We start from the raw sequence: 27,563 nt of genomic DNA, 5'->3' as shown, positions 1-27,563 counted from the left end.
CTGGGTCCTTAACCCACTGAGCAAGGCCAGGGATCGAACCCGCAACCTCATGGTTCCCAGTTGGATTCATTTCCCCTGCACCATGACGGGAACTCCAACAGTGACATTTTTTAATGTACCCCAAATATTGCACTGGGACATACTTACACCAAAAAGTTATTCATTGTTCAACTGAAATTCAAAGTGAACTGGGCATCCTATACTTTACCTGGCAACCCTAAACCCTCCCCCAGTTCTACCACTTTCCTGCTTTCCAGTCTCCAATTTTGCCCAGTTTTCCTCTCTAAAAAAATTTTTTTTGGTCTTTTTGTCTTTTTAGGGCCGCACCCTTGGCATATGGAAGTTCCCAGGCTAGAGGTAGAATTGGAGCGGTAGCCTACGGCCCAAGTCCACAGCCATAGCAACACGGGATCTGAGCCGTGTCTGCGACCTACTCCACAGCTCACAGCAACACCAGATCGTTAACCCACTGAGCGAGGCCAGGGACTAAACCCGCAACCTCATGGTTCCTAGTGGGATTAATTTCCGCTGCGCCAGGATGGGAATTTTTTTTTTTTCTCTAAAAACTTTTTTGTTAGGGGAATTGTGTAGGAATCATTAGGGTGATTTTCTTTTTTCCTAATAAAGACCACAATTTCCTCTAATTTAGACAGGAGTCAGATTTTTTAAAAAAGCATTGCAAATACAAGTCCTTGCCACAAGCCCGTAGTTTAGTGCTTGGCACTCAATTGTGTGCAATGAATGCTGATCGGTCACATGACTGAAGGAAAGATTGCCTGGGCAAACAAAGGTCTTAATCTAAATATATGGAGAAATAGGTAGTTTTCTTTCGGCTAATTCGGTCAATTACTGTTCGAGGAGATCAAAAGAATTAGAAGAAAGACATGGAATAATGGCCCTCCGAAGCTGTGTCTTAATCCCAGAAACTGTGAATACTTTTTTTTTGGTTTTCTGTTTTTGTTTTTTCCTTTTTATGGCTGCCCTGAAGCCTATGGAAGTTCCCAGGGCCAGGGATCAAATTAGAGCTGCAGCTGCCAGCCACAGCCACAGTCACACCAGAGCTTTAACTCACTGAGCAAGGCTAGGATCGAACCCACATTCTCACAAAATGAAGTCAGATCCTTAACCAGCTGAGCCACAAAGGGAACTCCTGAATATGTTATTTTAAATGGCAAAAGGACTTTGTAGATGACCCTTAAGATAAGGATTTTTTTTTTTTTTTTTGTCTTTTTGCCTTTTCTCGGGCCACTTCTGCCGCATATGGAGGTTCCCAGGCTAGGGGTCTAATCGGAGCTGTAGATGCCGGCCTACGCCAGAGCCACAGCAATAAGGTATTCCAGGGATCCGGGATCTAAGCCGTGTCTGCGACCTACACCACAGTTCACGGCAACGCTGGATCCTTAACCCACTGAGCAAGGCCAGAGATGGAACCCGCAACCTCATGGTTCCTAGTCAGATTCGTTAACCACTGAGCCACGACGGGAACTCCAAGATGAGGATCTCGAGACATGGAACCGAGCAGCGTTATCCAGGTGGGCTGAATGTAATCACAAGGGTTCTTCTAAGAGGAGAACAGGTGGATCAGAGTCAGGAAAGACCATGGGGAATGACAGAGAGAGATTGGAAGGTGCTGTGCTGTGGGCTTCGAAGACGAGGAAGGGGCCATCCAGTTATGCAGAGGCCTCTAGAAGCTGGAAAAGACAAGGAGATGGATTCACCTCGAGGGCTTCTGCAAGGAGGGCAGCCCATGGACACATTGTAGATTTCTGACCTCCCAACCTCTAAGACAACAGATTCTTGGTAACTTGTCACAGTAACAACAGGAAAATAATACCAGGGGAATCTAAGTCATAAAGAAAGAAAGGTGTAAGGGAGAAGCCTGTTCAGCTGGACCAGGCTGACAGAAAGATTTGCTTGGGACCAGTCCTGAGGACGAGAGGGAGGGAGGGAACTCAGCCTGTGGGCAGATAGAAAGGGTCAAAGAACACAGCAATTGGCAGAGTCCCAAGAAGTGAAGTATTAGAACTGGTGTATCAGTCTGTTAAGGCTGCCAGAACAAAATACCACAAGGTGGGTTAAAATTCTTATTTTCTCACAGTTCTCAGGGCTAGAAGTCCAAGGTCAAGGTGTCAGCCAGTTCTGTTTCCTCGGAGGCCTCTCTCCTTGGCTTGCAGATGGCTGCCTTCTCGCTGTGTCCTCACACGATCTTTCCTCTGCGCATGCGCTGCCCTCGTGTCTCTTCCTGTGTCCTCTTCCTAGGACACCAGTCAGATTGGCTTAGGGCCCATCTAAGGGCCTCCTTTTTAGTTTCATCACCTCTTTAAAGGCTGTCTCTGAATACAGTCGCTTTCTGAGGTACTGGGGTTAGGGTTTCAGCATATTTTTGGGGAGACACAATGCAGCCCATGATAGTACAGTTGACAAATTGAGGAATAATTTACTAAATAACTGATTAGTGCTCCCAATTGGAGACTGTGGTGATGAATGCAATACAGAGTGCCACTGAATGCCAGACTGGAAAAAGGACTTGGGTGCGACAACTGGCAATCATTTGAATAGTCTGGAAATTGGGTAACAGGATTAAATGAGGGCTTATTTCCTTGTTTTGATAATTGTACGATGTCAATATTTGGGGAAGCTTGGGATCCTATATGAAAACTCTGTACTATATTTGCAGCTTTTTAAAAAGTATGAAATTATTTCAAAATGAAAAGTTAAAAATGAAAAAACAATAAACAAAAATAAGTCAACAAATAGGAGAGGGAACGAGAATAGAATTGGATGTGACAATGAAGGAAGGAAAAATAGAGGGAGAGAAGCAAAGAGAACCTGACTTCCAGGAAGTCAGAGGTTACATCTGCTGTCTGGGTTTCCAAGGACCTGCTCCTCTGATACAGGAGCTGGGAGCTCAGCGTATGTTTTGGGAGGTATATTCATTGAGGCACCAAAGAAGAAGGCAGTAGGCTCATTGAACCCCATCTCATATTTCTGAAGGGTCTCAAATTTCAACTTCTAACACTGTCTCCAAAGACGTTACACAATCAATCAATGTACAGTGTGCGTCGAAAGTGTTCTTTATATGTAAACGTTTCAAATACACCGCCACCTTGATAACTGTTATGGTATCCTTCTTTTTTTCTTTTTAAAAAATTTTCCCTTTTTAAACCTTCTTTCGTTTGTTTTGAGATATAATTCGCATACCATAAAATTTACCACTTTGTATTCAGTGGTTGTATGTGCAACCATTACCACTATTTAATTATGAAATATTTCATCACTCGCTAAAGGAACCCTACACCCAGCCACTTCGCATCCCCCCATCGCCCAGTACCTTACTAGCCTACTCTCTGTCTCTACGGATTTGACTGTTCTTCTGGACATTTCGTGTAATGGGACAAGCATTTTTGCCGACCAGCCTCATTTCAAAAGCTCAGCCCCCAAGATCGCCAGTGGCCACGGGATTGGTCGGCGCGGGTTGGGTGTGCTCGGGGCGCCCAATCGCTCTTGAGCATCGGGGAGGAGTCAGGTGCAGGTGGCTGGGCGCGGTGCGCGGGAGGCGGGGGCTGAGGGCGCCGGCCGCCGAGCAGGAGGCGGAGGCCGTGGCCCAGAAGCCTCCGGCGGCGGCTGGCAGGCGCTGGGGGCGCGGGCATGGCGGGCTGGTGGCGGGTACTCCCGCGCGCCGCCGGGCGCTACCCTTGGCCCACGAACGTGCTGCTCTATACCGCGCTCTTCTCGGCTGGCGACGCGCTGCAGCAGCGGCTGCGGGGCTGCCGGGCGGACTGGCGGCAGACGCGGCACGTGGCCACGGTGGCCGTGGTCTTCCACGGAAACTTCAACTACGTGTGGCTGCGCCTGCTGGAGCGCGCGCTGCCGGGCCGCGCGCCGCGCGTCATCCTGGCCAAGGTGCTGTGCGACCAGGCGCTTGGCGGGCCGGTGGCCGTCTCTGCCTTTTACCTGGGTGAGGAGTCTGCATGGGGGCCTGGGAGCCGGAGCTGGGGGACGGGTTCGGGATCTGGTGAGCGGGCCGGGATCGGGGTTGGGAAACCGAAGTCAGGGGCTGTGGGGGCCAGTGACTAGGGCTGGAAACCCTGTTGGGGGGGGAGGGGGCAAGGGTTCGGGGAACCGGGAGGATGGGGCTGGAGGCTGGAGGTAGAGGTGCGAGGGCTAAGTCCGGGGACCTTGGATTAAGGGGTTGAGGAAAAAGAAATTGAGGAATGGTTGCTGAAGAGGCCAGGGAAGAGTGTCTTAGGGTGGGACGCTGTGCTTGCACTACAGACTGGGGCTGGAGGTTTCAGGAGGCTTGGGACCTCGGCTAGAACTCCCGGAGGCAGGACTGGGGCCCCGTTTCCCCCTGAAAAAGATCCATGAGAATGTCATGATACCCCATAGCAGCTGTGACCTCTGTGACTGCAAGGTATGGGGTGGGGGCTCTCCTGCTCCTGGGAAAATCCACACCTGGGGCTGGGAGCCTCCTTTCCACGGGGTGGGGGTGGGGGTGACACTCCTTTCCAACACAAATACGACATGGGAGTGGGATTCAAGACCAACGGGGCAAAGCTGGTGGAATCTGAGGTTGAGACTGGTTCCCCCCCCATTTGCAGTAGTCCTACTTTGGTAACAAAATTTACTTGATATGGGGTGTCCCATCCCCATATCAAAACCCACAGGAGTTCCCTGTGGCTCAGCAGGTTAAGGATCCAGCCTTACCACTGCGGTGGCTAGGGTTTGAGCCCTGGCCTGGGAACTTTGGCATGCCACGGGCGCTGCCAAAAACCAAAAAAACCCCACAGAAAATGTGAGGAGACCTTGGACCCCTGCCATGAGAGACTCAACCTGTGAGAGTCCCAGGAGCTCCCTTCTCAGAAAGGAAGGAGGAGGGATTGGGAACCTTCCTTTGGGCCCTACATTCTAAAAAAACAATAGAAAGGGCTCTGTGGCCTCTTTTTTATGGCATTTGCTATTGTGGGCAGGGAGGGGCACCCACCCCCTAAGAAAACTCAAGGGCCTGAGGCCTGGCCTTGAGAGTCATAGATTCCCCCAAGAAGGTCTTGTCGGTGGCTTTTAGTGCTTTCTTCTAAACTGGGTTGAAGTGGTTAAATCACCACTTTGAAGGAACTTATGCTGCCCCTTGGACCTTCTTCTAGGGGCCAGAGTCAGTCATACACTCTGCAGGAAACATGCCTGATGCAGTGTTAGCCATCCACGTGGCCAGGGGGGTCAGTGAGGTCAGGGGATAGAGGACCCGAGAGGCGAAGCCACCTAGTTTATAAGATCTGTGCCTGATCCCAGGGTGCGACTTCTAGGCTAGGTTCCTCACGCCTGTTACCCCAGTGGCCTTGTGCTTTGGTGAAGGGATGGGGTGGGTGAGGGAGTGCCAGGTGAGAGGCTGGGCATTTGGGAATCAGATTCCCATTTAATCCTCAAGCAATGTGGTGAAGCAGGTACTGTTATTCCCCTGTTAAAGAAGAGGAAATGGAGCTCAAAGGGAATGAAAGACTTGCCCGAAACCTACTGCACAATCCTTGGCATGGCCTTAATCTCCCTGGGGCTTGTCAGAATGCCTGAAACCAGAAAGAAGCTGCAGTAACAGCGAGGCCCCCGAAACAGATTCCTCCAGACATCGCTTCTTCATTTTTCTTTACAAATTTCTAGGTCCTGGTTTCCATTTCCTCATATTAAAATGAAGCAGGGGGGATGTCTGTTCAGGGCACGTCAGGCCTGGAAAATTGCCTCTATCAGATAGATGATCCTTTGTGCTGAGGCCCCTTAGGGAGTTAGAGTCCTTGTGATTGAAAGGTCTGGCTCAGGCGCCACACTTGGGTTGGACTTGAGCCTCTGTCCGCCTCCCTGAGCTCCTTTCTGCCTCTGTAACTCCACCATCCTCAGTGGAGGGTTAGAAGGGTCAACTGAAAAAAAGCACATAATGTGCTGAGCCCTTAATGAGTGCTTGGCAAGTCAAATACGGTATTACCCATATATTACCCATATCAGGTTCAAGGCGGTTTTTTTTGTTTTGTTTTGTTTTGTTTTGTTTTTAATCTTTTGTGTTTTTAGGGCTGAACCTGCAGCATATGGACATTCCCAGGCTAGGGGTCGAATCAGAGCTCTAGCCCCTGGCCTACATTACAGCCACAGCAAGGCCAAATCCAAGCTACGTCTGTGACCTACACCACAGCTCACAGCAATGCCAGATCCTTAACCCATTGAGCGAGGCAGGGATTGAACCTGTGTCCTCATGGATCCTAGTCAGATTCATTTTCACTGAGCCATGACGGGAACTCTAGGCTCAAGTTTTTTTGAGTCCTGTTTTAAGAATCCCCTGCGATTGACTAAAAAGATTTTATTTCCCCTTCTTCCCAGAGTTGCAGAATTTCGAAAGCACTCTCATTTTTACACCCTTAGTAAAACAGGGTTTTATCCTTGTTCCCTGAATTCCTTTTCAGGGCTGTTGAACATTAATATTTCCAAATATTTTTAGGAAGGCTGAATTGGTGTTCTCCTTTCAGATTCTTATTAGAAAGCCTTTTAGATGGGAAATCTGCAGTTGCTAGAATACCCAGGGCCCAGAGGCCTTCTTATAAAAGGAAATTAAACTTTAAAATATTCAAACATTTCGCAAAACGTTTTGAAGGGCGGGAAGTCACCAATAGTCCCACTAACCTAACATCCAGGTGTTTGTGAATTCTCTTACAGCTTTCTTTTTAAGAAATAGGAGTTTCGTGGTGGCCTAGTGGTTAAGGATCCAGCAGTTGTCACTGCTGAGGCTCAGGTTACCACTGTGGCACTAATTCAGTCTCTGGCCCTGGGACTTCCACATGCTGTGGGCGTGGCCAAAAAAATCCCATTCTGCTATCCCTTTGTACCCTGCTATTCTCCATATTATCACTTTAAAATTTACTGCAATTCCCGTGGTGGCGAAGCAGAAATGAATCCAACTAGGAACCATGAGGTTGCAGGTTCAATTCCTGTCCTCATTCAGTGGGTTAAGGATCTGGCCTTGCAAAAAGCAAAATATATATATATATTTACCTACTTTTATATTACTTTGTTGCTGTTGTTTTGCCATGTTCGCAGCTCCTGGGCTCTCAATCCAACCCAAGCCACAGCGATGACTTGAGCCACTGCAGTGACAGTGCCGTATCCTTAACCTTTTGGGACACAAGAGGACTCCAAAATTTACCTATTTTTATTTTTTTAATTGTATAGTTGCATTATTATAATTATCATAAATTATTTGATGGAGAGGGAATCAGAATCAGATCTAAGAAGACTTCAGCATTCCAAGAATGATGTCAAATGACCCCCTTTCATGGCGGATTATGCACTTATTTACTATGAGATATGTTTCTTCTCCAGAGATTGCTTGTTTGTGTATCAATTGTAGATTTTTGGTGCACAGTTATTCTGAAGTTTTGATATAAGAGTCTATATGTGGGGGAGATTGTTTTAAGTTGTTGTTCTCTTAATTGCAAGTTCATATCCGGTGCCGTGCATTTGTACCCACCTCTTCTCATGATTTCAGATTTTGGTGGTATAATTGTGCATGGTTGATTTCGTATCTTTACTGTATATATACCTTTACTGGTGAGCCTTGTCATTTGTGGAATTTTTGTTTCCTGTTGCTGTCTTTTCTTTTCTTACTGAAGAAGTTCCTTTAGTATTTGTTGTAAAGCTGTTTTAGTGTTGCTGAATTCTCTCAACTTTTGCTTATTGGTGAAGCTTTTGATTTCTCTTTCAAATCTGAAGGAGAGCCTTGCTTGGTTGGAGGTTTTTTCCTCTCATCACGTTAAGTATATTATGCCACTCCCTTCTAGCCTGCAGAGTTTCTGCTGAAAAATCTGCCAGTAACCTTATTGGGGTTCCCTTGTATGTTACTTGTCTCTTTTCCCTAGCTGCTTTCAAGATTTTCTTTTTATCTTTAATTTTGGTCAGCTTGATTAATATGTGTCTCAGTGTATTCCTCCTTGGGTTTATTTTATATGGTACTCGTGCTTCCTGGATTTGAGTGAGTAGTTCCTTTCCTGTGTTAGGGAAGTTTTCAGCTATTATCTCTTGGAATATTTTTTCTGTCCCCTTCTCTCTTCTCCTTCTGGCACTGCTATAATATAGATGTTGGTGTGTTTAACGTTGTCCCAGAGTTCTCTGAGACTCTCTTCATTTGTTTTCAATCTTTTTTCTCTTTTGTTCCGCATCCATAATTTCCACTAATGTATCCTCCACCTCGCTTATTTGTTCTTCTGCCTCCTGTATTCTGCTGTTAGCTGCTTCTGGGGAATTTTTTATTTCAGTTATTGTATTTTGCATCTCTTCTTGTTTAAGTTTTATTTCTTGTATCTCTTTGGTCAGTGTTTCCTGTAAGTTATCCATCTTTGCCTCCAGTTTATTTCCAAAGTCTTGCATCATCTTCAGCATCAACAATCTAAAGTCTTTTTCCTGGAGGCTAAGAATCTCCTCATTGCTTAGCTGATGTTCTGGGGTTTTTCTTTTCTCCCTCATCAGAGTTATAGTTCTCTGTCTTTTCATTTTGATAGGTTTTTGGTATGGTGACCTTTTTACAGATAATAGAGTTGCAGCCTCTGTTCCTTCTGGTGTCTGCCCCCCTTGTGGCTGAAGTTGGTATGGGGGCTTGCTGTAGGCTTCCTGATGGGAGGGACTGATGCCTGCCCACTGGTAGGTGGAGCCGATTCTAATCCCTGTGGTGGGTGGGGCTTAGTCTCTGGATGGGACTAGAGGCTGCTGTGTGCCTGAGGGGTCTTTAGGCAGCCTGTTTACTGAGGGGTAGGGCTGTGATCCCACCTGGATTGTTGTTTGCCCTGGGACTTCTCATTGCTGGCTGACGGGTGGGGCCAGATTTTCCCCAAATGGCCACCTCCAGAGAAAGGCAACTGCTGTTCAGTTCCTGAGAGCTTTGCCTTCAATGTCCCTCCCTCACAACAAGCCACATTCACCCCTGTTTTCCCAGGATGTCCTCCAAGAACTGCGGTCAGGTTTGACCCAGATTCCTATGGAGACTTTGCTTTGTCCTGGGACCCAGTGCATGTGAAAGTCCGTGTGCGCCTTTTGAGAATGGGTTCTCTGTTTCCCCCAGTCCTGTGGAGCTCCTGTGCACAAGCCCCACTGGCCTTCAATGCCAGATCCCCACACGTGAGGGTTTGATGTGGGGCTCAGGGCTCTCACTCCTGTAGGTGAGTCTCTGTGAACCAGTTAGTTTTTGGTCTGTGGAGCTTCCCACCCGGGAGATATGGGGTTGTTTATATCACAAAATCGCCCCTCCTACCTCTTGATGTGGCCTCCTCTTTTTATTCTGGAGTATGGTATCTTTTTTAAGGCTTCCGGTCCATTTGGGTGGAGATTGCTCAGACTTTAGTTGTGCATTGAGAAGTTGAGCTCCAGTCCTTCTATTCTGCCATCTTAATCCTCTCTAAAATTTACCTATTTTTAGAATGGAGATTATCTATCTTCTGTTTTCACTGTTAGGTCATAAGGGGCATATTGAGTAATGGTGGTGACCTTGAATATTGGAGTAGGAAACTTGAACATGAACTGTTATATAATATTCTTCCTATTGAATCTTTTTTTTTTCCTTGCTTTTTAGGGCCACACCCACGGCATATGGAGGTGGTTCCCAGGCTAGGGGTCCAATCAGAGTTTAGCTGCTGGCCACAGCCAAAGCCACAGCGACCTCAGATCTGAGCCATATCTGCGACCTACACCACAGCTCACAGCAACAATGGATCCTTAACCCACTGACTGAGCAAAGCCAGGGATCGAACCTGCAACCTCATGGTTCCTAGTCAGATTCGTTTCCACTGCCATGATGGGAACTCCTCCTATTGAATCTTTTAAAAATTCTTTTGGTGTGTGTTTTTTGCAAATAGGTATGAGTATTCTCCAGGGGAAGGATGACATATTTTTGGACTTGAGACAGAAATTCTGGAATACATATAAGGTAAGGCAGACTTTTGAAAATGCAACCAAGATCTCTTTGTATCTTTTTAACATTAAATACGTTTTAATAAAAATATTCTTAAACCAGGAGTTCCTCCTGTGGTGCAGTGACTTAAGAATCCAACTGCAGTGGCACAGGTTGCTGTGGAGGCATAGGTTTGATCTCCAGCCTGGTGCAGTGGGTTGAAGGATCTGGTGTTGCCACAGCTGCTGCATAGGTCACAGCTTCAGCTGGGGGATGGAATTCAGTCCTTGGCCCAGGAAGTTCCATATGCCGTGGGTGTGGTCATTAAAAAAATTCTTGAATTGATTTAAGAATTTTTTTTTTTTTTTGTCTTTTTAGGGCCAACCTGGAGGTTCCTAGGCTAGGGATCTAATCGGAGCTACAGCTGCCAGCCTACCCCATAGCCACAGCAACTCGGATCCTTAACCCACTAAGCAAGGCCAGGGATTGAACCTGCGCCTCACGGATGCCAGTCAGATTGGTTTCCTCTGAGCCACGATGGGAACTCCCAAGAATCTATTCTTAAAACAGGGCTCCATTTGGTTGGCACAAGGGTACAATATTTTGACAGTTCTTAAATTTGTTTTGATAATTGAGTGAGAAGCTTTGAGTGTCTATATGTGAGTGTCTTTGAATTGTAGTCAATGTTCACAATGATTTCTTTTTTTTTTTTTTCTTTTTATGGCTGCACCTGCGGCATGTGGAGGTTCCCAGGCTAGGGGTCCAGTTGGAGCTACAGCTGCCTGCCTAGCCACAGCAATGCAAGATCCAAGCCTCTTTGACCTACACCACAGCTTATGGCAATGCCAGGTCCTTAACCCCCTGAGTGAGGCCAGGAATCAAACCTGCAACCTCACGAGTCCTAGTTGGATTTGTTTCCGCTTCACCACGATGGGAACTCCTCCCACAATGATTTCTGAGATCCTTAGATTTACTCTTATTTGTGATTACAGTCAGTTTTTTTTTTTTTTTTTGTCTTTTTTTGCTATTTCTTGGGCCGCTCCCACGGCATATGGGGGTTCCCAGGCTAGGGGTTTAATCGGAGCTGCAGCCACGTGGGATCCGATCCGAGTCTACAACCTACACCACAGCTCATGGCGACGCCAGATGCTTAACCCACTGAGCAAGGGCAGGGACCGAACCCGCAACCTCATGGTTCCTAGTTGGATTCGTTAACCACTGCGCCACGACGGGAACTCCCTACAGTCAGTTTTGAAGCCAAAGAGGGTATTGCAAAATACAAATAGAAGAATGTGAGTAGCTTAAAGGAATCTTTCCCACATTTAGAGCTGATGGTTCCAGGTGTGCGTTCTGCTGGGTCCCTATGAAAGGAACCTTCTTAACATCACAAAGGTATTTACAGAGAAGGAAGAAGGGTTATTCCAAGGCTTAAAGCAAGTCACCTCTTGTACTGTTTGCTCAGTACAAATAAATATAATCCAGTCCTTCAAATAAATATCTATTTATTCAATGAAGACTTTTTTTTTTTTTTTTTTTTTTTTTTTTTAAGGGCTGCACCTGTGGCATATGGAGGTTCCCAGGCTAGGGGTCGAATCTGAGCTGTAGCCCTTGGCCTACACCACAGCCACAGCAATGCCAGATCTGAGCCACGTCTGCGACCTGCACCACAGCTCACAGCAGTGCCAGATCCTTAACCAACTGAGCAAGGGCAGGGATTGAACCTGCAACCTCATGGTTCCTAGTCAAATTGGTTTCCGCTGAGCCATGATGGGAACTCCCTCAGTGAAGATTTCTTGAGTGGTGTCCTCAAGGTCTGGCAAAGTCAAGGATGCTTTCCATCTCTGGCCTAGATCTGTCTGATTCTATGAATGACAATGTGGTGAATTTTCAGGATTCCAGACCATACATGGACTGGCCTAGGGCTTCACATCATAGTCCCCTCTCAAAAGCAGTGCCAAGCCACAGGCAGCCACTGCCTGCACTGCTTCTGGCATCTCCTGTGCAATGAGTCTAAGCACAAGAACCAGCGTCACCTGCCCGATGGTTGGAGGCTGGTGGTAGGGAGGGTGGAAGCCACATGTTTCCCCTGAGCTGTTCTGACAGTTCCTTCTTCCTTCCAGGGGAGAGCCCTCAGAGCTTGCATTACTGCTCCTGGGGCAAAAAAACTGTGGGCCCATGGTGACATTCCAACGTGATTTTCTGCTGCTTTCTTTTGGAAAAAGGAACAACCTTCCCCATGATGTCAAAGATCCTATGGAGATAGGTACAGCTGACATTTATACAAACAGCAAGCAAGCAGGGAGTTCCCGTCATGGCTCAGCGAAAATGAATCCAACTACTACCCATGAGGATGTGGGTTTGATCCTGGCCTTGCTCAGCGGGTTGAGGATCCTGCGTTGCCGTGAGCTGTGGTGTAGGTCGCAGACACAGCTCGGACCTATATTGCTGTGGCTGTGGTGGAGGCTGGCAGCTATAACTCCAATTCTACCCCTAGCCTGGGAACTTCCATATGCCTGGATGCGGTCCTAAAGCAAAAAAGTTTTTAATTACAATGGTTTAGTGTAGAAACTAGAAAATACAAATTAGCAGGGAAAAAAATACCACCTTTATGTTATCAGTGTAATATCACTTTTAAGGACTGTTTTGAAAACCTCTAGGTTTTGTTTAGTTGTTTTTTTTTTTTTTTTTTTTTTAAGATATAATTTATGGAGTTCCTTGGTGGCCTACTAGTTAAGGATCCAGTGTTGTCACTGCTGTGGCGTGGGTCTGATTGCTGTCCTGGGAACTTCTGTATGCTACAGGCATGGCCAAAAAAAAAACCCAAACAAAACTAAAAGACCCCAAAACAATATAATTTACGTACTAAGACCTCTATCTTAAAGAAATCCATAATGATGACCTTTTTTTCAGAATGTATAGGTTAAAAATCAAATTTAAAAATTTTTTATTGAATATAGTTGATTTACAATATTGCGTTATTTTCAGGCGTTCAGCAAGGTGATTCAGTTATACATACCTGTATATTCTTTTTCATATTCTTTTCCTTTATATGTTATAAAATACTGAATGTAGTTCCCTGTGCTACATTGTTGGTTATCTATTTTATATACAGTAGTGTGTGTATATTAATCCCAATTAATAAACTCCTAATTTAACCTTTCCCTCCCTTCCTCTGTGGTAACCATGTTTATTTTCTGTCTGTGAAAATAAATCCATTTTAAAAGCTAAACTTATTCTATAGCATGACATAGGCAGAATATGTTACTAGCAAATCACAAGAATGGTTTAGTCTGGGAGTTCCCATTGTGGCACAGTGGTTAACAAATCCGACTGGGAACCATGGGGTTGCGGGTTTGATCCCTGGCCTTGCTCAGTGGGTTAAGTACCTGGCATTGCCGTGAGCTGTGGTGAAGTTTGCAGACGTGGCTTGGATCCTGCATTGCTGTGGCTCTGGCATAGGCCGGTGGCTACAGCTCCAATTAGACCCCTAGCCTGGGAACCTCCATATGCCATGGGAGCGGCCCTAGAAGAGGCAAAAAGACCAAAAAAAAAAAAAAAAAAAAAAGAATGGTTTAGTCTGGAGTTCCCTGGTGGCTCAGTAGATTAAGGATCTGGCATTGCCACTGCTGTGGTGCAGGTTTGATACCTGGCCTGGGAATTTTGGTATGCTGTGGGCACAGTAAAAAAAAAAAAAAAGGGGGGGGTTTGGTCTGTAGTTTTAAAAATTCATTGATGATCCTGTATTTTCTCTTTTCCCTGCATCATTTGCTTGGGCAAACAGGAAAATTGCAATGTGTAAATATACATTGTTATTTTGAAAGCACCTGTCTTCCAGAGATGGTACTGATTCTGGTAGACTTTTCATTATCGTTCTGTGAATATAACTAATAAAAATCTTTATTATTGTGCCAAACCGCTTCTGTACAACTCCCCACCCTCTTCCACTCAAGAGGCCTTAAGCAGTCGAATTTAATCAGCTTAGTCTGACATATAAAAACACCTCCACAGTCTAGCAGCCTGGGTTTCTTAATGCTTTAAAGAATGTACTGTGTGATTGTTTGGTGTGATGTAAAAGCATCCTAATAAAGTTGTTCTTTGTTCCAGAGTGGTCTGATGTACTGGCCTTTTGTACAGGTGAGTCTCAATCCACTTAGAATGCTCACTCGTGGGTTTGGATGACAGGGAGCCCTGACAGTCTCCCTCTGTTCCAGCTCACCAACTTCAGCCTCGTTCCTGTTCCCTGGAGAACAGCTTACACCGGACTCTGCGGCTTTCTGTGGGCCACCTTCCTCTGCTTTTCACAACAGGGTGGTGATGGCACACTGAAGTCAGCTTTCGCTTCTCTTCGCACAAAGGGGACAAATGAAGTTGAAAGCCCCCCAGAGAAATGACAAGTCAAGAACTCCCTGAAAGGGACTAATTTTTTCCCCTTAAATGCAGTGGACCTGCTTGCAGAAGAAATACTCTCCTTACCAGTTATGTGCTCCCTTTTGAAGAACTACTATTCTGTAGACCCACCTGGGTTGTCGTCCCCCCCAAGTTTGAGACCCAGTTGTTTTTAATTAGCAGTAATAATTTTCAGTCTTATTCAAATCTTTTTTTTTTTCATTCTAATCTGAAAGTATTACTTCTCTAATTTTCCCTTCTCTAATACTTTGGTTAGTATTAGGAACAGTGACAAAGTGGCATTTTATACTCATTACTCTTTCTAGTCCACTATTTCATTGCCAGTTGATTTAAGGCATTTCGATTGTATACATCGCTTCTAAAAAACCTCAGGTTGTCTCCTAAATGCTTCTGGATTACCTTTTATACAGTCCTTAGAGTAAATTTCTATTTATACAGCATTGAATGACCAGGTTTCCCACTAAAATACTGTATAATAATTTATTGTTATGCAATACTAAAGAGCTGCAAGTACATTTTATATAAAAAAATAACTAGTCAGTGTGTCCTATATAGAGTGTATTTTATGGATATCTTCTACTTTTATAGTTTTTAAACATTTTTTGGTTAATGTTTTTTAGTTTTCAGCATATTCATTTGGCTCAATACCCCATTTCTTAGACATGTACAAAATACAAAAATAATGTACTCAATATTTGGCTTTTAAAAGAAATATATTGAGTGAAATTTCTAAAAAAAATTAAACAGTTCTTCTGGAAAGAACTGTATAAAGTTCCAGGGAAAATAGTTACTTACCCCCAAATTCATACTGATGTTACAGTTTTTAAAAGTAGTGCTTTGGAGTTCCTGCCATGGCACAGCGGAAATGAATCTAACCAGGAACCATAAGGTTGTAGGTTCAATCCCTGGGCTCGCTCAGTGGGTTAAGGATTTGGTGTTGCCGTGAGCTGTGGTGTAGGTCGGCAGCTGTAGCTCCAATTCTATCCCTAGCTGGGAATCCATATGCTGCGAGTGCAGCCCTAAAAAGCCAAAAAACAAACAAACAAATAAACAGTAGTGCTTTCACATAAATCTTTACAGATCATCTTTAAGGTAGACATGAGAAATTCAATCCAGTTTTTCAGATTGACCCAGTTTTTTGAACTTCAAAACCAGTGGGTTTAACAATTATGTGAGTATTTCAAGAAGTTTTAGCAATTTTCACCCAAGAGTTGTGTTGCTCTTCTGTTGATTTCAATGGAGTGTTTCACAAATTTGAAGGTGTGAAGCACTGAGATGTTAATATATTTATCTTGAGAATTTGTATTTAAGAATATATATTCTAAACATTTTAAGTATATAATTGATGTTAGTTGTAATATAAATTTGTTATAAGTATATAACTCTTAAGTACATGATTTATTTGAATTTAATAGATATTAATATATTTTACATTATTCAGACAAGAGTAAGATAATTTCTAGTTTAATTCTAAATTGTTTTTTGCATAGTCTTAAAAGTAGTTCCTATAACGGAAAAGCTACTTCGCAACACCTAAGTCATGTTTTAGTTAAAAAGTATATCCAGGAGTTCCCGTTGTGGCTCAGTGGTTAACAAATCTGACCGATATCTATGAGGACGAGGGTTCGATCCCTGGCCTCTCTCAATGGGTTAAGGATCCGGTGTTGCCGTGAGCTGTCGGGTAGGTCAGATCCCCCGTTGCTGTGGCTGTGGTGTACGCCAGCAGCTATAGCTCCAATTCGACCCCTAGCCTGGGAACCTGCATGTGCCTCGGGTGCGGCCCTGAAAAAAGAAAGACAAAAAAAAAAGTATATCCAGAGTAAATATGGTAAGAACAACCTGGCAATTTTTTAGATGAGCTTCAGCATTACTTACGGTGGAAGAAGCGTGTTTGGGAAACAAATCTTGTTTACACTGTCAAGGGGGAAAAGCTTATTATTCATAAACTGTGATAATCTGTACTCAATAATGTGTTCCTCTGGGAAATCCCTGGTGGCCCAGTGGGTTAAGGATCCAGCATTGTCACTGCTGTGGCTCAGGTTGTGGCTGTAGCACAGGTGTGATCCCCGGCCAAAAAAAAAAAAAAAAAAGTGTTCCTATGTACTGTAGGGAATATGTAGCCTATGTCCTCTGAATTTTTGCAAATAATATCTTTAATTTTCATGTGCTTTTGTGTTTTAGTGTTAGAAATGGAATTTATCCCAAATAATGGAATGTTTGTTTTAACATGCTGCCATTCTTTGTAAATCACACCCTTGACCCTCCACGGTTAGAACAGAGCAGGTGGCTCCTATTCCAGATTTCCCGTCCCTAAGGTTTCTTTAACTTGTTTGTGCGCTGCCTCAGCATGTTCTTCTGGCCCCTTGGTTGATGAGCAAGGGCAAAACCTTTCATTCCTTTCCCTTGACAGAGATGAGGTAGACTGGATTTTCCAAATTTCACCTACTATGTAGGAGGATGTCTTAAGCATTAAACAACGACAACAAAAAACGAACAGTATATTGCTTTCTGATCCTGGGTAAGCTTTTGGGGTATTAACCTCTGTAGTTCAAACGGCACCTACCCAGCTCTCCTCCTTTTCTGACTCTCTGATGGCCTTGCATGATAATACCATTGGCCACCACCACTAGGGAGCTGTCCTGGCCCTGCTGCTGTTAAAATCAAGAGTGCTTTTTGACTCCTGGTGTCCATTTCCAGTCACAGATACAGGCCTCTTACCCAGATAGCTGAAAAGTGATTTCTTAATTCAGGGGAGATCTTTCCTTCTACCTACCTTATAGTCCACCAGTATAACCATAGTAGATCACATCATAACCCGCATGTAAATAATGTGTCATTAAAGGCCACTGGAGGATATAATGAGCATAAACAACATGGCGGTAACTGTTAAAAGAAGTTCATGGTCTAGTTGTGAGTATAAGAAAAATGATACTCAGGTCCTCCGGACACCTATAATCCAATTCATCATTCAGTGTTTGAACAGCATTCCTGACTAGTCAACAGAAAGCTTGACTGCTCCTCAAGGAATGCCCCCCAGCCATGGGTTAGTGATGGCAGCAGTTAAGTACTTTGCAATCGTGTTACCCTAGGAAATCTGGGAAGGCTCCATGGAGGAGATGCCTGAGCTGGGTCCTGAAGGATGGGAAGTCACAAGACTGCAGGTCTGTGAACCTCGGACCTTGAAAGAGAAAGCAAAGGAAAAGGCATTTAAGTTCTAACTGAAAGGGATGTGTTTGAATAATGTAGGTGCTTCTGTCCAGCTTACTTGAAATTAAAAATCATGCATAATTTGTAGCCTATCAGTCTTTTTTCTTTTGTAAGAGAATTAATGAAAGTTATTCATAAATCATGATGGGTTTGGTGAGGAAGAATTCGGCAATGTAAGAGTTGGCATTAAAATTTAAAAATTTTCTAAAAACACCAAATTTGAGAGCAGTGTGTAAAAATATTTTCCTCGAAATATGTCAGTGAGGTGATTCAGCAAAGTGATTGATTACCTGCCTGCTATACAGTTGGTGAAATTTGGCATTTAGGGGTTTATACACATGCAGAGGGCTTTAGGGAAATGTGATCTTTTGATATACATTTTATTGGAGTAGAGTTGACTTACAATGTGTTAGTTTTAGGTATACATCAAAGTGAATCATAAATATATATATATATCTCCATTCTTTTTCAGATGCTTTCCCCTTATACGGATTACAGAGTATTGCAGGTCCTTGTTACTTATCACTTTGGGGGAAAACGTTATCGTACTTACATTGATGCTTTTGAGGCCAGAATAAGAAAACTGTTTACGGATGGAAGGAATTATAGCTAATAAAAGGCAGTCCAAAGAGGAAAGCATTTTCCCACATTCTAATATTCATTAATCATTGCACTTTTGGTTTTAATACTTTGAAGAAAACATTACTTCTTTCACTATAAAATGTGTAACTACAGAGATTTAACTTGGGTGTTTCAGGTTGTAGCTAAACAGGGCCTCCAAATCAACTGTGTTAACCACAACCAAATCCAATGGAGAGTTTCTTTAACTGAGGCAGTTTACCCAGAAGTACAATTTCTTTTCTTTTTTCTTTTTTTTGGTCTTTTTTTATCTTTTCTAGGGCTGCACCTGTGGCACATGGAGGTTCCCAGGCTAGGGGTCCAATCGGAGCTGTAGCTGTTGGTGTACGCCACAGCCACAGCAACTCAGGATCCGAGCCGCCTCTGTAGCCTACACCACATGGCAATGCCGGATCCTTAACCCACTGAGCAAGGCCAGGGGTCAAACCCACAACCTCATGGTTCCTAGTCAGATTCGTTAACCGTTAGCCACGACGGGGACTCCCAGAAGTACAATTTCTAACTCATCCGTACTTTATTCCTCTTCTAAGGATTGTCATCCTTTAGGATTCATTCAAAGCTATTGAAAAATATTTTTTGCTTGGTGGGTAATCTTTTAGTTCAGTGGAATTTTATGTGAATTTTTGCAGTGTTTGCCAAGACAAATTATACCCAGAACACGCTTAACCATATATCCTGGAGGCAGCTTTCATTTGAAATTATGTTCATCTTCTGAAAGTATTAGAAAGTTAATGGATTTTTGTGCCTGAAGATTTTTACTTTGCATTGGCTACACGTAATCTAGTTTTACCCACTATATTTAGAATCTAAAGGAACCAAATCACAGAAAATGCAATGTAAAAACTCAGGAAATTTTTTCTCTTAACACTGTCAGTGGTGAATAAGTGAAAGGGGAAATGTGGAGTTCAAAGATAAAGGGTGAACTTGGAGTTTCAGGGTAACAGATGAAGAGCTGTGAACAGGAGCCAACCAAGCCGATAGAATAGTTCATAACTCAGTTAACATGACTGGCATATATCTGTTAAAAGCTTATCTTTTTTAGTTCTCTTTCCCGTTGTAAATCTGTGTTTCCTTACATCGTTATTTTTTTGGCTGCACTCGTGGCATGCGGGAGTTCCCAGACTGTGGCCACAGCAGTGACCCAAGCCACAGCTGTTGGATCCTTAACCTGCTGAACCACATGGGAACACCTCCTTAAATCTTATCCATCCATACCTGCCTTTCTCTTTGTCAAAGGGCCCTAACAAGCCCCCTTCTCCTGTTCTTCATCCCTCCCCAGCCCCCTCCACCCAGATACTCCAAAGGGACAGAGTACGTGATGAGGTCAGGGACCAGTATACTTCGTGGCATGACAGCCGTGCTTTAGGGAGACGGTTGCAGAGGCCCCTCTGTGGGTCTTTTCTTCCCTCCAGGGTAAGTAAAGAAGGAAGGATCAGTCCTAGGGAGAGATGGGAAGGGAGTAACCATTCTGGAGGCAGCGTCCCTTTGAAGTTAGGTTCATCTTCTTCACGTATTAGAAACTGGATGGGTTCTTGTGCCCAAAGAGTTTGACCCTGCAGTGCCCCCTTTTTTTCAGAGACCCCCCTCTGTCCTCTGGCTGCCCCTTCCCTGCATTCTGACTTAGTGCTGTATCTTCCACATCAGTTCCCATTTCTCTTCTTCATCTTTCCAAGCTCCCATTCTCTCTCTGTGGCTGATTTCAGCTACCTTTAGAAAAGGAGGTTTATTGAGCTCATGTCCTGAGATGTGGATGACAGTCATTCTAGCTGAGTTGTGTTTTTAATGGCTAACACAGTGAATCTCTGGATGGAATTTTAGGAAGTACTGCTGTGGTGGGTGGGGGGTGGAGAGAAGTTTTTTTTTTCTTTTTCTTTTTCGGCTGCCCTACAGCATATGGGGTTCCCAGGCCAAGGATCAGATCTGAGCCACAGTTGTGACCTACACCGCAAGTGTGGCAACGCTGGATCCTTCACCCACCTGGGGCCAAGGTCTGAAGCTGTGTCCCAGGGCTCCAGAGATTCTGCCAATCCTGTTGCACCAGAGTGGGAACTCCTATTTAATAAGAGCAGATTTGTTTGGCAGGACTCTTCTGATAGACTTTACCTTGTGCTGTCAATTCCCCATTGGATTAAAACCAGCCGGGCAAAGATCACTGCAATGTATTCTGAACTTTCTACAATGGGTGATCATTACCTGTTTGCAAATTTGTATTCCCTACCAGAATGAGCTTCTGGAGGGAAGAATATATATTTCTTCTTTGGATTTGTATCCAAAATGTCCAGCACAGTGTCCAGCATGTAGCAGAAATTCTGTAATACTGTTGAATGAATGAATGAATGAATGAATGAACGAATGTAATTTTTAGATTTCTCATCTGTTGCTTTTTGCTTCTGTACTGCTGCTAAGTCCGCACTGATGGCTTTCTCATCTTCATCCCCGTGTTCAGGCAGCTGTCCTGTCTTAAGTTGAGCACAGCTTAGACCTCCAGCTGCTATAGCTCCAGGCCCAGAAAATTGTGTTTTCTTGGAGATGGTTATGACTTACAAGCTTTAAGGCCCTGGCCTAACTTGCACATACCCTCCAAAAACCATCTCTTCACACCTCTCCCCAGCTCTCCAAAGACTGGACTACTTGTCTTTGAGAATTGGGTAGAGTCATAGTAGTTGGGCCTTCTCCAAACCACTAAACTACACTTTGTGATGGTTAATTTTATGTGTCAATTTGACTGGGCCTTGGGGTGCCCAGATATTTGGTCCAACAGTATATTCTGGGTGTTCCTCTGAAGGCATTTTTGGATGACATTAACATATATATTGGTAGACTGAGTCAAGCAGATTGCCCTCCTTAATGGGAGTGGGCCTTGTCCAATCAGTTGAAGGCTGAATAGCACGAAAAGGCTAGCCCCATTCCAACTAACAGAATTCTGGCTAGTTGACTGGGACACTGGCTTTTTTCCCTACCTTTCGACTTGAACCATTGGCTCTTCCTGTGTCGTAAGCCTATTGGCTTCTGGGTGGAAGCTACACCATCAGCTCTCCAGGGTCTTTAGCTTGCTGACTCACCCTGCAGGCCTTGGGACTTGCCCCCCAAATCATATGAGCCAGTTCCTTATAATAAATCTCTTTCTATACATAATGCTATTGGTTTCTCTGGAGAACCCTGAGTAATATACGCTGTTATGTATGTCGATTTCATAGTTTGGCTTGTGCAGTGGTGACCAACAGCTCACAACTGTTAAGAGTTACTCTGGACATCACTTTCTGGGACCCCCGAAATCATAATACGTAGATGGTCATCCACTCCTACTCCACAGCCTCCACAGAGAGCAACAAATTAAGCCCTGAAAATGGAAGTGCGACCAGGCAGCCAGATAACTGCCAAATAACAGAACCAACTGCTTTTTCACCCGAGGGTGACAGTGGATGGAGTTAAGTGTGTTGTCAATTCTCTGAATGCTGGGGACCAAGAATGGATGCCAGTTAGATCGCAAGCTTGATGATGCTTCCTGGTGAAGGATCAATCGATGTGATTGATACCCTACCTCAATACTGAGGTCAGACGGTTGAGCAGACACTGGCCATATCAGAATATTGTCTTTTTAGTATTCATGGTAAAGAACTGTATTTGTTCATTTTCTTTTTCCTCCTTATTTCCATAATTCTTTAAACCGCATTTAAAATGGAAATACTGTTAATTTATTGTTCATTTTCTAATACTCATGCCATGAAGCCAGAATACTCTTTTCATGTTTTGAGTGGAAATGGCTGTAAAAGCAACACTAGTTGCTTCATTTTCAAGTTTAAATTTTATGTATAAAATGTGTATATTAAATTTGTATGATGTGATTTAGTGTATATGAAAAAATAAATGAATTTTGGTTAAGCACAGCAAATGATCCTGGTTGTTTTGTGTTATGGGTGGTATTTCCAGGAAATATGTAAAGGAAATGAGATTTACATCCTGCAGTCTTTCCTAATTATCTTTACTGCAAATGCAAGATTTATGCCTTTACTTTGGATTGAGATACAGGTTGTCCTTATCTCTATACATATGCTCTTTGTCACTGAATTCTTGCCAATGTTTGGTCTACTTCCTGTGGGTGTATGTACTCCCACAGAGCTGAGAATTTAGAACTGAAGTCGTGCCCAAGTGACTTCTCAGAAACCATTCTTTTTGAGCATAAAGCGGGGGGGGGAGGAATTCAATATTAAATTTCTCTTATTGGAGTTCCTGTCATGGCTCAGTGGTTAGTGAATCTGACTAGTATCCATGAGGACGAGTGTTCAGTCCCATTAGTCCCATTAGGATCTTTCTGTGTAGTTCCCGTCGTGGCTCATAGGAAACCAATCTGACCAGCACCCGTGAAGATGCAGGTTTGATCCCTGGTTCTGCTCAGTGGGTTTAAGGATCCGGCATTGCCATAAGCTGTGGTGTAGGTTGCAGAGGTGGCTCAGATCCCATGTTGCTGTGGCTGTGGTGTAGGCTGGCAGCTATAGCTCTGATTTGACTGCTGTGGGGCGGCCCTAAAAAAAAGATCTTTCTGTGGCTCCCCTTTCTGTATGACTGCATCTTCATTTCTGGTCCCTTTCTGTTGCTTCAATGTTATAATCAAGCTGTCATGGATAGAATGGGAAGAGTAAGTAGCTGTCAGGAAAGTTAGCTTGGAGGGTAGAAGAAGGAATTCCCTTCTTGGTACCCAGCACTTAGCTTTTTAGTTCTAGAATCTCAAAGAGGATAGAACAAATGGAATGTTACATATAGAGCTCAGGTTTGTTCAATTCTCATGCCTCAACTCTATCTGAATGTCTTCTGCATCAGGGTTGTAAACTGGAAAGCTGAAACAGTTACTAAACCAAAGTGAAAATATTCTCTGTTCACTTGATTTCTTCAAAAGCAGGCCTCAAAACTGAAGATTAGGAGAATGTTCTCAGGGAAAAACTGTGTGTCAGTAAAGGTTCTTATATACTTTGGCCAATGTTACCTAATTTTTTTGCTTTTTAGGGCCTCACCCACAGCATACAGAAATTTCCAGGCTAGGGGTAGAAGTGGAGCTACAGCTGCCAGCCTATGCCATGGCCACAGTAACACCAGATCCGGGCCGTGTCTGTGACCTACACCACAGCTCAAGGCAATGCCAGATCCCTGACCCACTGAGCGAGGCCAGGGATTGAACCCTCATTCTCAAGGATACTAGTTGGATTGTTTCCACTGTGCCACAGTGGGAACTCCTAATTTTTTTGCTATTAAAGTGGGAAAAAGTATATGCATGGATTGGATGCCAGAGAAAATGCTTTATAGTACTCACAGGACTTAATAAATGGCCATGAAGTCTTAAATTAATATTCTGAACAGAAAGATAAACCCACTAGGCAGAAATTATAATTTGCGAAGTTTTTTCGGACTGTTTTTGCTCCATGATAATAAGTAATACTAAAATGAATCATGATTCCCAGCCTTTGGGCCAATAATGAATTTGCAAGAAAAGTATTAGAGAATTTCCTGCAGGTGATGTATGAAATTTCTGAATAGAGCTAATGAATGCAAGGAGTTTATTTTACCCTCTGGGAGAAATTACAAAGAGCAATATATACATCTTGAGTCATTTCTCAACAGTTTGGAACAATTAAGCTTTGACCTGAAGAAATGAAAAAGTTTTCACTCTGGAGGAAAAAAAAGAAAAGATGTATAAAATAGTCCATTGTAAAGTGAAAGCTAGAGGAGGCAATTTTTTTTTATGGCCACACCCATGGCATATGGAAGTTCCTAGGCCAGGGATTGAACCTGAGCCACAGCTGCGGCAACGCCAGATCCTTTAACCCAATGTGCCAGCCTGGGGTTCAAACCTGTGCCTCTGCAGCAACCAAGCCGCTGCAGATGGGTTCTTAATCCACTGTGCTATAGTGGCAACTGCTAGAGGAGGCAAATTTTAAATGCAAATGTGTAGAAAGAATGATGAGCAATACAGACAAATGGTAAAAGCAAAAAAATCAATGATTTGGAGTTCTTGTCATAGCTCAGCAGTTAACAAACCCGACTAGCATCCATGAGGATTCGGGTTCCATCTCTGGCCTCACTCAGTGAGTTAAGGATCTGGGGTTGCCATGAACTGTGGTGTAGGTTGCAGACATAGCTTGGATCCTGCATTGCTGTGGCTGTGGTGTAGACCAGTGGCTACATTTCCCATTTGACTCCTAGCCTGGGAACCTCCATATGCCATGGGTGCAGCCCTAAAAAGACAAAAAACAAACAAACAAATCAGTGATTTATTTATTACTCCCCACTATGCTTCCTCTGCTACAGACTGGTTTCTTTGTCATCATCGCATCAGAACTTCTGACTTTTGCTTGTGTGTCCCCTCCTAGGATCTTATGTCCTTGCTTTCTTCTTAATCAAATTCTACTTGTTAAGGAGTTCCCTGGTGGCCTGGTGGGTTAAGGATCCAGCATTGTCACTGTTGTGGCATGGGCTCGATCCCTGGCCCAGGAATTTCTGCACGCGGCCAAGAAAAAAAAATTCTACTCGTTAATTAAACTTGAAAAAAAATTATTTTGCTAGGTTAATATTTATCCCCGTGCTGGCTCCAATCAGGATGGGCTCTAAGGCTTCTCCTTCCATTGTCCCCCAGGATTAAGGAAAATAGGCTTGTCCACACACGGTAATTTAGAGGGCTGGGCCAGGTTTGAGCCACAGATGTGTCTCTCTTGCTGGAAAAAGAACACACAGGCATCAAGGGGGGCTGCCCCTGAGCTCCTGGGCGGGACCCAGACTGGACTTGGCTTAGGCTGTGACTCAGGTGGTCTGAGCCTTGAGCTGGCTCTCCTTTGCTGATCAGGTTCTGTGCTCACTGCCGACAGGCATGAGTGCTGACTCAACTCTCTGAGCAGCCTCTCCAGCCCCGGGCAGCTCTCTCCTCAGGCCCCCTGCACCTCTTCGTTTCACCACCCTCTGTGAAGGACTCTATCTCCCAACACAAGGTTATCTGACTCCTCGTTTGTTCTTCACCAATCTACCAATCAGGAATTCCCTGGTGGCTCAGTGGGTTAAGGATCTGGTGGTGTTACTGCTGTGGTGCAGGTTGGATCTCTGCCTGGCCTGGAACTTCTGAATGCTGCAGGCACAGTGAAAAAAGAAAAGAAAGTCTATCAATCACTGCAGAGAATTTATGCTTTGAGCCCTTTGGGACCTGACTTTTAATACTCAGAGGTTAGTTAGTTCCTGGACTGTGAGAGCTTTAAAAAGTCTTGTGACCAGTTTCCTGTTTTGAGGTCCAAAAGCTAATAATTGACTATATTACCAGCATTTTTTATTTATTTATTTTATTTTTTATTTTTTTGGTCTTTTTGCTATTTCTTGGGCCGCTCCCGCAGCATATGGAGGTTCCCAGGCTAGGGGTTGAATCGGAGCTGTAGCCACCGGCCTACACCAGAGCCACAGCAACGCGGGATCCGAGCCGCGTCTGCAACCTCCACCACAGCTCACGGCAACACCAGATCACTAACCCACTGAGCAAAAGCAGGGACCGAACCCGCAACCTCATGGTTCCTAGTCGGATTCGTTAACCACTGCGCCACGACGGCAACTCCTATTACCAGCATTTTTTTAAAAAACTGTAGTTTACTTTCTCTGAGCTTCTGGGGCTTGGGTAAGGCCAATAAATACATGTATATTTAGTTTTCCATAAAACTAATTAGTTTTAATTATATAAAACTATAAAAATGATTCACTATAGTACCTACTGTTCATTCATTTATCTATTTACTCAACACGTTATTGAATTGAGTAACTATTTTCACAGTTGGTTTTCAAAGCCCAGCCCCAGCCTCTGTGACACAAATGACATTAGCATGGGCTTGCTTTTGTGACACTTTTCTCCCGACTCTCGGAGCACTGATGGTCTGTACTACACCGTTTAGCACTTAATTATGTATTTTTTTGTATTATAAGCCATCTCATGTATATTGTATTTTCTCCCAATGAGATTCAAGCTCACTGAAGTTGAGGACTGCATTTTATATTTCTGGATCCCTCCAGCCCGATGCCTTGTCCAAAGGAGTTCAAAAAATACTTGCTGGTTGATTTCGGTTTGAGTCCTGACAATGGCACTAATTGCATTCCTGCATTGAAACCTGCTCAAGTTGAAGAAAGCAGATTTCACTGGCTTTGCTAACTAACGGAGTAAGCAGTGTGCCGTAACATCTCAAGTGCGGAGAGAGAGAAGGGAAGGGGAAGGCGGGAATTAAGGTCAAGGGCACCTGTTCTCCCTGTGGGTAAGTTTGCTCTCCAAGTAGAGCTGCCAGATTTAGCAAATAAAGAATACAGAACACCCAGCCAAACTTGAATTTCAGACAAACAGTGAATACTCTTTTAGTGTAATAATGTCCCAGACGTCGCACTTGGGGCATATGAATAAAAATGATTTGTTGTTTATCTGAAATTTATATTTAAGTGGAAGTTCTGTATTTTCATCTGGAAACCATACACCCAGGGGATACCTGGCAATGTTTGGAGATGTCTTTGGTTGTCACAATGGGGTGTTACTGGCATTGAGTGGGTAGAGGCCATGGATGATAGGGCAGCTCCCCTGGGAGAGAATTATCTGGCTCCAAATGTCAATTGTATTAAGTTTATCTTTGGGGCAGCGATTAGGGTCTTTGACCTTTAAGGGTTTATAAAAAGGTTTGAAACTTGAAATGTGTGTGTATGTGCATACATATAAATGCGTATGCACATATATGTCTACACACACACACACTGGTATGGCTTCAAATACAAAAAAAAATCTCAGAAAATCAAAATGAATAAGTTTAAATGTCTTTTTTAAAAAAGGGTCATGTCGGCCAGTCATTTGCAACTCAGTGCACATATCATCTCTATTAAACGTGGGCCATGGATGCATTGCAGTATGTTTGATACAATGCAGGCTAATCTTCTAAAAGAAAGAGTGTGTTTTACAAAGGTTTAAAAATAGCTCTGCTGAAGTCAGGCAGGTCCAAAATGTTGTTTCCAGATGGGTGCATGAAGGGAGAAGGATGAGGTTTTGGGAGATGGAGGATGCTAGAAGGCGAGGTCCACCTGAAATATCCAAGGAAGTCTTGGGAGAAAATGCAACAGGGACAGGATAATCAAAGACAGAAATGGAGTTCCCGCCATGGCTCGGCGGCTGACGAACCCGACTAGGGTCCAGGAGGCTTTGGGTTTGATCCCTGGCCTCGCTCAGTGGGTTAAGGATCTGGGGTTGCCGTGAGCTGTGGTGTAGGTCGCAGACGCAGCTCGGATCCTGCCTTGCTGTGGCTGTGGTGTAGGCTGGCAGCTGTAGCTCTGAGTTGACCCCCAGCCTGGGAACCTCTATATGCCACAGGTGCGGCCCTTAAAAAAAAAAAAAAAAGCAATGGCCGAA

The 27,563-nt window shown here is 44.0% G+C and overlaps 1 protein-coding gene across 2 annotated transcripts; it reads left to right on the top strand.

Moving 5' to 3' along the window:
* On the top strand, positions 3,553–22,053 carry MPV17L (MPV17 mitochondrial inner membrane protein like). 2 transcript variants are annotated; one of them, XM_021086176.1, is made up of 4 exons: positions 3,553–3,958; positions 9,879–9,949; positions 14,018–14,047; positions 14,125–22,053. In XM_021086176.1, exons 1-4 carry the CDS (start codon positions 3,649–3,651, stop codon positions 14,302–14,304), a joined length of 591 nt encoding a protein of 196 aa, XP_020941835.1. In that variant the 5' UTR covers positions 3,553–3,648; the 3' UTR covers positions 14,305–22,053. The 2 variants fall into 2 exon arrangements, with proteins under 2 accessions (XP_020941835.1, XP_020941836.1); XM_021086177.1 differs by lacking the exon at positions 9,879–9,949 and having other exon boundaries at positions 3,560–3,958.

This window comes from Sus scrofa, chromosome 3 (genome assembly GCF_000003025.6).
Source record: "Sus scrofa isolate TJ Tabasco breed Duroc chromosome 3, Sscrofa11.1, whole genome shotgun sequence".
Taxonomy (NCBI): Eukaryota; Metazoa; Chordata; class Mammalia; order Artiodactyla; family Suidae; genus Sus; species Sus scrofa.
The sequence above is the reverse complement of the archived record's forward strand: the minus strand, read 5'-3'. Positions and strand labels throughout refer to the sequence as shown.